At 36.4% G+C, this 9,547-nt stretch overlaps 1 protein-coding gene across 1 annotated transcript in view; it reads right to left on the minus strand.

Annotated features, from left to right (window-relative positions):
• dync2h1 (dynein cytoplasmic 2 heavy chain 1) overlaps positions 1-8,685 on the minus strand; it is a 77,029-nt gene extending 68,344 nt beyond the window's left edge. The window contains exons 1-22 of the mRNA XM_087796453.1: positions 8,606-8,685; positions 8,075-8,264; positions 7,787-7,960; positions 7,529-7,667; positions 7,265-7,383; positions 6,989-7,133; positions 6,703-6,848; positions 6,546-6,632; positions 6,173-6,307; positions 5,990-6,103; positions 5,817-5,928; positions 4,515-4,639; positions 4,256-4,431; positions 3,981-4,176; positions 3,810-3,905; positions 3,564-3,725; positions 2,817-2,915; positions 1,771-1,910; positions 1,439-1,667; positions 1,181-1,308; positions 237-352; positions 14-141 (exon numbers count right to left, since the gene is read on the minus strand). Of these exons, the coding sequence (XP_087652579.1) occupies positions 14-141; positions 237-352; positions 1,181-1,308; positions 1,439-1,667; positions 1,771-1,910; positions 2,817-2,915; positions 3,564-3,725; positions 3,810-3,905; positions 3,981-4,176; positions 4,256-4,431; positions 4,515-4,639; positions 5,817-5,928; positions 5,990-6,103; positions 6,173-6,307; positions 6,546-6,632; positions 6,703-6,848; positions 6,989-7,133; positions 7,265-7,383; positions 7,529-7,667; positions 7,787-7,960; positions 8,075-8,257 (2,949 nt within the window). The 5' untranslated portion in view covers positions 8,258-8,264; positions 8,606-8,685. The remainder of the gene's footprint in view (positions 1-13; positions 142-236; positions 353-1,180; positions 1,309-1,438; positions 1,668-1,770; positions 1,911-2,816; positions 2,916-3,563; positions 3,726-3,809; positions 3,906-3,980; positions 4,177-4,255; positions 4,432-4,514; positions 4,640-5,816; positions 5,929-5,989; positions 6,104-6,172; positions 6,308-6,545; positions 6,633-6,702; positions 6,849-6,988; positions 7,134-7,264; positions 7,384-7,528; positions 7,668-7,786; positions 7,961-8,074; positions 8,265-8,605) is intronic.
• Between the last annotated feature and the right edge of the window lie 862 nt (positions 8,686-9,547).

The raw sequence follows: 9,547 nt of genomic DNA on the forward strand, positions 1-9,547 counted from the left end.
TCTTGTGTTTTACCTCAGGTTTGTGGCTTAAAATCTGTTTGTATTTCCCTCCTGCTGCACTAATCTCATCCATGCTCTCTGGCCTCACTGACAAGGCTTCCATTGACTCAGATACAAAACCTTGTATTGACTGTGTGTGGCCTGGAAAGAAGAAATATGTTTTTTCTATAAATATACAATTATGAATAAAAGGTTTAAACAGCTACAGTATGTCATGGAAATAAAACATTTTGTACCTTGAATTGACTTCCTGAGGGATGATAGCAGCATGTCAAACAGCTTCTGGATGAGGTCATCGATGGCGGTTTTTACAGGTTCACAGTTCACTGTGATACAGTCCACTTTTTCTTCACTAACAAAAGAAGAGAAATATTTGAAAGTCAGTTTTGGATTAATAAAGGGTTTAATCATCAACATCCACTTCAATATTTGATGCTGAATATTGTAGGTACTTAATAATGCATGGTTTCAGGATGGTCATTTTGGTCCAAAAAGATTGGCACTTACAGCTCTGTCAAACAGCTCTTTTTGTTCCTCTTATTCATTTCATCTTTATAAATAAATAATTTTTTCATTATATAAAACATCAGCATTCATGGAAAAATTAGCTGAGCAGTACAGTATTGTTAAACGCTGGCACAACCCATTAGAAACTAGTGATGGTCTGATGAAGCTTCATGAAGCAGTGTCATGTTTTTTAGAGGTCAGTAGGTGGCGCCATTAGTTTAAAAATCTGATGTTTCATTAGAACAGTTGTTTAAAATGAAGTAAAATAGTGCAGAGACCGCCATCTAGTGGGCTCTGAAAATAATGAGACTGCTTAATGAAGCTTCATCAGAGTCAATTGGATTGTGTAGAGTTGTAGGAACAAGTCTTACCTCTCAACTTAACTTAACTGAAGAAACTTCTTGGCTAAGTGGTGAAACATCTTCCTAAACTCTACACAGTACAGCTGACCCAATTGGATAACCATGACCTGGATTAATGAGAATCTTCCCGGACTGCTTTATGAACTTGTATCAGACCATCACTAGTGATAACTAATAGTCAGTCAGGCAGGAGTTGGAAATCAGGAGCCAAACCAGCTCCTTGTTCTGTTATCAGAGTCGATGAAGTTTTAAAGGTTTAACTCAAATCCATCCATATCCCCTTTAAGTTATTTTGCTAACAGACATAGTACCTGGGTAAACGCTCTGATTCCTTTCCTCTGGCTTTCAATGCTTTAAAGTTTCTCTCCCAGTCCTGCATTGAGTTGAGATGTTTCTCCACCAACGAGTCCAAATCCACCTGGCCCAGCACCACCCATTCCTACAGTAAATAAAAAACAAGTAGTCAGAAGAGGATACCACAAAGGGGAACTAAAATGAAATGGCATATTAAGTTACAATATGATAACACACTTTATAAATGATGAGGGCAGAACATTTTGATAACCTACCTTGAACTTGTCTTGTATGGCCTGCAGGCGTGTAAAGAGGTCTTCTGCTTTGGTGAAGATAGTAAGAAATCCAGAGGCATTCCTGTCTATCATGGTGCTGAAGATAAGCTCCTCCCCCTGGGCACTCACACCTTTAAACTGGTTGGGTATTGCAATAAACCTCTTCATCTCCCTGTAATAGCGAGCACGCACCTCCTCAAACGGAGGTCGGAACTGCAACCTGCCTTGCCTGATCAGAGAAGAAGAATGAGATGAGTCGATGCCCTTTGAACTGCAGAAGACGATCAAAGTGAGGCACATTATGATCTTAAATAATTGAAATATTTACTCACTTAAAAGTCAGATCAATGTGTATTTCAGGCAGGTTTTTATTCAAAGCTTCCAGACCAATCTGGTACTGGTGCTCAAGAGCTTTGTATAACTGATGGTTCCAATGTTGACGCCAGGCTCGCATGTCATCGGGCCTGAAACCCTGTGAACATTCATATTATATTAATGATACTAATTTACTTCGTGCATGTATTGAAAAACGGTTTGAAATGTTTCCCCCTGTCTGACAGAAAAACAACTTCTGCACCTTGAAATTCTTTTTTTAAATAAATGTTAATGACATATATGATACCTGAGCTAACACAAGGGTAACATTTGGATTATGACATTTTTCTTGTATGGCATCTAACTGCTGCACTGTTCAAAACTAGCAAAGATTAGAATCCTTGATTTTATAAACACGGCTTATTATTTATGTGACATAACATTTAGATTTTCAGTCCAGGAACAATCCAAAAACCTTAAGCCTACACAATTCTTGAACCATGGAAAGGGTTTTATTTAATTTATTGTGTGCTGTCATTTTATAAAGTCGTGCAGAATTCGCTCCTTGACTGAGGTATGTGCCGTCACAGTGCTGGTTTAAATGTTTTCTGATGAAGTTTGATCCCAGTAAAAGTTTAAGCAACTTGTTTTGTTATATTGAGTTCTTTCAAACACCAGTTATTTTTCAACTTCAACTTGTTATTTCCTGAATTCAATTTTAGCCATGGACAATTTGTCATGTTTGCAACTTAATGACAGAATAAAAAATCCCAAATTCAACAGACTGGGCTTTTGATAAATGATATTTTCAATTTTCGCCCTAGGAGATTATTTAATGTAGAGTTTGTGCTCATTCAAACTGACAAGAAAAGCTTTGAGCTCACTGGCTGTTGTGTAGTAAGTCATCAATAGCCAATAGGGAAACAGATTCCTTTATTAAACCCCGAAGAAGTCTGTAAGAAATGTATTTACAGACACACTGAGCAGTAGCTGGCATCAAGGCAGCCTTTTGCTTCCAGAAACTTGTGATAATGTGCTGCAATAACAGCACTCCAAGTAATACCTGAGCCTCAAGAGTGGCGATGCCAGTACGAAGATCTTGAAGGCCATCTTTCCATCGCTGCTGATGTCTCAACAAATTCACGTTCATCAACGTGATCACCTGGAAAAAGAAAATAAGTATTATTACTGAAACACAGGATATTTAAAAAAAAAAAAGAGACATCAACATATCATGCATCCCATCACTTGATTGACATTTAGGGCCGCCAGTCTGATGACATCTGACTCTACCCTCGGACTTAATGTTGTCAATTATTACATTTTATATCTGTTGCCATATAACTTCATTATTCTCTATTCATTAATATAAGTACATTTACAAATGTATTGACAGTACACGGTCAGAGAAAAAATTGTAAAAAAAAAAAGGACCAATGAGCTGCTTTTTATTTGATAAGTTCTGCCCCATGAGTTGAAGCAATCAAATATTAGATCAGTCATCTGTCAATTGAAACAACTGATTTTGTGCTTGGAAGATACTGGTTTAAACTAATGAAATGTTGCATCAACACAAGACGAGACAAATAATGAATTCAGCCATCAGAGTAAAGTCAAGCGCCATACAAATAAAAATTACTTACTTACTTACAATGAATGTAGTTAATTGTGCAGTGTTGTGCAATATTAGCTAACATGGTCAAGAAAAGTACATCAACATAAATAAAATAATAATAATAATTCTCAATATATTTCTAAATAGACATGTTTTTCATGTTTGTAGTAGGATTGTTAAGGAGAAAACTACAACCTTGTCAGTGAAGTCAGTATGCCATTTCCGCAGTTTTCGGTTCTCAGTGGAAAGTTTTTCAGCCGCAGAATGTAGTTTGGTGATGTACGACTCCAGCTCTTTGGGGTTGTCCCAGGTTATCTGCAGTTTACCACCAGATTCCTTGGATTGCGAGCGAGGATTCTGACACACGTATCAAAAGAATATTCAGAGAAAAAAAGGATTTGCAAAGAGCTTAACACATGCCAGATGCAGGTGAGGACTAACCTTGATGACCTGCTCAAACGCCAGCGCGAGGCCAAGCATCATCGGCCTCTGAGACGGAATCATCTGCTGATCAATTGTGTTGTAAAAATGGGCCACCTATTACACACAAATACAAACGACTTAGAAGACAAAAGAAACAATAACCAGATAGTTTTAATTTTTCTTCTGTACCTGTTTAAGCACAATGGCCTGTCTGTAGAACTTGTCCGCTGTATTTGCAGCTTGTTGAACTTTGGCAGGAATGACAAAACCCAGAGCGGAAAGCTGCCGGACCTCCCTGAGAAGACTCACCAGTCGGTCCGAGTACTGGATCCTCAGTGTGCCATCCACATGATCAAGTTCCATGACACGGTTACTGGCGTTGAGGCTAAATCAAATAATAAAATAAAAGACATGATTATTTCCTTGCATCACTAATAACGACAAAAATGTGGATCGGAATTTACCTAATTCCAGACTTTGGATTTGCAAGACTGGAAAGCACATCTCTGGACCAGTCCTCAAACTGTTCTTGCTCGTACGCTCGCAGAACTTCCAACAGCTCGTCACAGAAGCGCAGGAATCCTTTAAACCCAGACAAGTCTGAAAGTAAAGCTTCCGCGATGCGGACACAGTCCTCGACCTGATTGAGAAAAAGAAGAATAGAAGTTGTTAACTTGGAGTCAAGTACGAAAGGGTCTTGAAGAGAAAGATTAAATGATTAACCTTGTGTATGAGTTGTCGGACCCAGATTATTTTATTGATGACCTCAGTGAGGTTTCTGCCAATGAGGGGTCCCAACTTTTCACCGGGTGTTCCATGACATCGACTCTCAAAGTCAGTTTTCAATTCTATGAAGAAATTAAATATATTGATTGGTTAGAATTGGTTGTTTATTTTGAATTCAATTTTAATCTAAATTTAGTAAAGTCAACAGGAGTGAAAATGTGGAAGATTCTATGCAAAACAACATAAATTTACATAGAGAATTATGAAAAACGAGTGTAAAATGAAAAAGGATTGATAACAGTTGAAATTTGTTTGTTTACAGTTAAAAATAGATTGGTGACAGATGTTAATTGTTTGATTATATTTACAAACTGTTGATTACATTACAAAATTATTTGATTACATTTAATAATTGTTTGTTTATAGTTGAAAATGATTTGATTACAGTTTAAAAAAAATTGATTATGGTTCAGAATTGTTGGAATATAGTTAAAGAAAATAGTTTGATTAAAGTAAGTAAGTAAGTAAGTAAGTAAGTAATTCTTATTTGTATAGCGCTTTTCTAGACCAGGGTCACAAAGCGCTTAAACAATCAAAACAATATTCAATAAAGTATATACTTTAAAGATCAAGATAAAACTGATTACACAACAGGAGTTCCTGAAAATCAAGGAAAAGCCTGAAAAAATAGAAACGTCTTAAGATGTTTCTTAAAGGAGTCAGTAGATCCATCAAGCACAGAGGGAGAGGAAGATCGTTCCAAAGCTTAGGAGCAACAGCCTGAAAAGATTTCTCTCCTCAAAAGTTGGAAATTGTTTGATTATAGTAAATAATAGTTTGATTACAGTTGAAAATGTTTGTTTAAAGTCGAAAATTGTTTGATTATGGTGAAGAATCTTTCGATTATAGTTTAAAAAAAATTGTTCAATTATAGTTAATAATTGTTTAATTACAGTTGGAAATTGTTTGATTACAGTAAAAAAAAAAATTATAGTTAAATTAAATTAATAAATTGTTTGATTATAGTTTAAAAATGTTCAATTAAAGTTGAAAAAAAAATGTTTGATTACATTTGAAATTGTTTATTAAAAAATGTTTGATTAAAGTTTAAAATTGTTCGATTAAAGTTTAAAATTGTTTGATTAAATAATTAAATGTGTGAGATAGATGTTTAAAAAAATGTGGTTGATTCAAAGTATATAATTGTTTTAAAGAATAAAAAAATAAGAGATCTACAAATATACTGAGTTATAAAGTAAAGAACAAGAAGTAATTGAAACAACAAAAAAAGCATGTTACCCTTATTGTAGTCCAACAGTCTAGCAAGAAGTATCTCTCTCTCTGACTGGAGTTCTTTACTGATAATTGGTCGCCTGATCAGCTCTTTATGTTTTTGGAAAACCTGCAACAGCTGGAGAAAAAAGAAATTATATTATCAAGCAACCCCCCCCAGGGGTGTTTTATGTCCTTACCTGCTGAGGGTTGTCTTGCACATCAGCAATGTAGCTCTTCAGCCTGCCAGCAACCTCCTGCTCTGATGGAGCCATAATTCTCTCGAACTGAGCCACAGCAGATCTCCAAAGAGGCTACAAAATAGAAGAGAATCGATTCCATCCTGAGGTGATGCTGATGCACACGATGATGTCATCACTCACCTCAGTGTAAGGGTTATAATGCAGAGGGTTTAGACCAGTAAAAGGCTCAAAGACACGCTCAGGAGACAGAGCTTGTTGTCTTCCTCCAGGTAACATACACAACAGTTTCTCATGGAGCATCCGCAAGGTCATCACCTAGAAGACAATAGCAGGGAGCTTCTCGTCAACACAAAAACAAAAGAAGGTCTGAACAATGTTCCATGATTATGACCACGAGGTAAAGCTCACTCATATGAGAAACTGAAGCCACTCAATAGAGTAGTTAAGAAACAAAGGTAAATTTCAATTAAATTAATATTGAATTACAAATATTAATAATATATACATCTTCACACTGAGAGGTAAGATAAAAGAAGATACTTTGTCAGCTCACCTCTTCCAATCTTTTCGTCAGGCACTGCAGGGTTGGAGGGCAGTACTTACTCCCCTCCCAAGGATGGGGGGCATACCTCTTCCATACCTTTTATCAAAACAGTGGTTGGTTAGCTTGAAGCTCTAATGGCGTCAAATCGCATTCAATCTTGACAAACCTGTCCAGTTAGATGTTCACAATTTACAACCCACTGCTCACAGATTGCAATTCCTCTTTTCAAACTCTCCCTCACAGACATGTACGGCCCCTCGAAAACTTTCTGATCACTCAGTTTCTTTTGCACATATCGTCCTAGAGAACCACCTGAGCAGAGGAAATAAGACAAAAGCTCATATTTGTTTCAATTAAAAATAAATATTTCAATCAGCAGCACTTTTTGGTTTCATTGTGCACACGATGAGTTTCTAGAGATCTGTTTTTTTTTTAATGTGGAGATCACTCACCAATAACATCCATGAGTCTGACCATTCGTACTTCTAGGTATGACTCGTAGTCAGTTTGGCGCCAAACATCATCCAGCACATCTCTGCTCTGCTCTACTAGATCTACGACATCCGACATCGACAATCCATCCAGTCCACAATATTCCTACAAGGACCCAGAAATTACTTTCTATAAATGTAATAGTTTAACTATAACTACTGATCGTGTGAAAATATAGAATAAAAAAACAATTATTTAATTAAAATCAACTTCACAAATTAAACATGTATAAATACCTTTTTGATTGGTTTAAATAGTTCAACAAAATGCATAGCCCTGTCACGGAAAGTAGATTTCGTTGCTGACTCAGCTATTTCTACCCAGTACTGAAACTCATCACCAGGCACCAGAATTCCTGCAGTCATTGAAAAAGTAAATAATGATTAGAAATGATTTAACCAATATAACACGGCAATAAAAAGAAGTCATCAGGACTTTCATATGAACAATGTCAAATGTCGAGTCAATGTACTTGTCAAAAATAAAACAGACAATCGTACCCAGGACGTCTCCTTCCGATTGGCCCTTTTTAGTGACAGCTTGCGTCCCACTCTGTCGCACGACAGAGCCCAGGCCCACCTCCAATTCAGTTAGAAGACCTGCTAACTTGGGATCAAATGCTGAACGCCAGTGTTCATCCTTGATATAAAAAAATATATTCAGAATATTAATTGGATTCATTTGAATGTTTGAAGGAAAAACCATGTAACAGCAAACCTTTGACATTTGAAAATATCATTAAACCTGAGATGCATTACCTTTAGCAGCACAGGTGCAAAGACTTGTCTGACAGCCTGGTAGAGCGTGTTGATAGGAGACTGTAGCATTGAAGACACAAGCAGGCTCTGATGCAAGTTCTCTTCTGTGATCACTGTGGGACACAATTTGAAGAACACCAGAACCTTCTCATTCCTGTCTGCCACCGCTTCAATCTGATGAACAAGGGAACACAAAAATAATCAAAATACAACATGCTTTACTATGACTTTACTGCTACTACCATCACTTTATTCTTATTGAAATAACTTGATATTACATTATTTTACCTTATTTGACAGTTGCAGGACATTTTCACGACTGCAGGCGGATAAAACAAATTCATTTCCATCATCCAAGAAGTTGTTGAGCTCAGAGCTGTCATAAAGTGAAGATGAAGGTTCTTTTCCATAGAAATTTCCAGTCGTCGTCAACACGAACTTCTTGCGAGCATCATCCGATCCACGAGGCATTATTTGTCTACAAGAAAAAAACAACTATTTTTGGACAAAACTTGCAATTATAGAGCAATACTACTTATTGCAAGTATATCTGCTTAACACGATCATAATAGCGTTGTTTTTATTATTATTTTTATTACATTGTGCATTACATGTGCTTGTCTAGTGGACGCATAAACCACAGTTGTTGCATATAATACTAGTAAAGATGCTGCAAAGTTTCTTTTTAGCGATGCTGGGATGCTAGCGTTAGCAGGCTAATTCAGTGACTATCCGTTATATTTTCAGCTCAATGGCCTAAATAAAGGTCTTAATGAAAACATTGCACAAGTATATGTGTGCTTAAATAATTTTTCTTACCGTAATGTCCACTTTTTTCCTCTTTTGGAGCCTTAATCCACGTCACGCGTTAGCATAGCATCTGTTCCCCGTCTGTCGAGATTATGCTTGCGTGGTTACTAAGCAACAACTACGTACTTCCATGCGGAAGTGGAGTCTTGCGTAAATAGATACGCAACATATCCTTCACAGTAGAGAATAAAAAGAACATCAGATATAAGATAATAAATATATCGATTTTTATTTTAGAAAACAATAAATAATACAAATAAGAATAATGGTTGAATGCTGTTTTCTTAAAAGTGTATAACATTGTAAATTGTACTATCTTTATTGGCCACTAGATGTAGGTAGAGTATTGCTGGAGGAATGATGTATTTGGCGCTTGAATATTAAATAAATAATGCGTGTGTGAGTAACGATGAAAAAAATCATATCACATTTTAAAAACCAGCGCAATAGAAATTAAAAGGATGTATGGTTCCAAAAAGTGCAGTATTAACTTCCAAGATAAGCAATGTTCTCAGTTCACCATGTTTGTTTTTATTTGCTGTCATCCATTTTTCAACTGTTAACCTGTCTTTCTCTAAACTTGTTTATCTCTCTCAAGGGTCACGTTTTTCATGTCAATGTGTCAGACTGTCAGACCACCTCTCAACTGTTTATGTTGGGCCGCTGAGCTACACTGGGCAGGTTAAGCTTCAGGAATGTAAACCAGGAGGTCCCTAGATTTTTATGTATCTTCATTTTTTTTTTTTATCCTTTATTTCTGATCGATGATTTACTTAATTTTGTTGTGTCATCATCGGCTGCATCACATTGTAGAATCTACTGTTCTCTACACTGCTACTCTATTTTACCATCCATACTCAAACACGTAATATTCTTGGGCTGTATTTTCTCTTCCATTTTAAATTCACAATCCACATACATCCCATTTCCCCTGTCAGCATCCCCCTCGTG

Source organism: Callionymus lyra, chromosome 7, assembly GCF_982586985.1.
Source record: "Callionymus lyra chromosome 7, fCalLyr1.hap1.1, whole genome shotgun sequence".
Taxonomy (NCBI): Eukaryota; Metazoa; Chordata; class Actinopteri; order Syngnathiformes; family Callionymidae; genus Callionymus; species Callionymus lyra.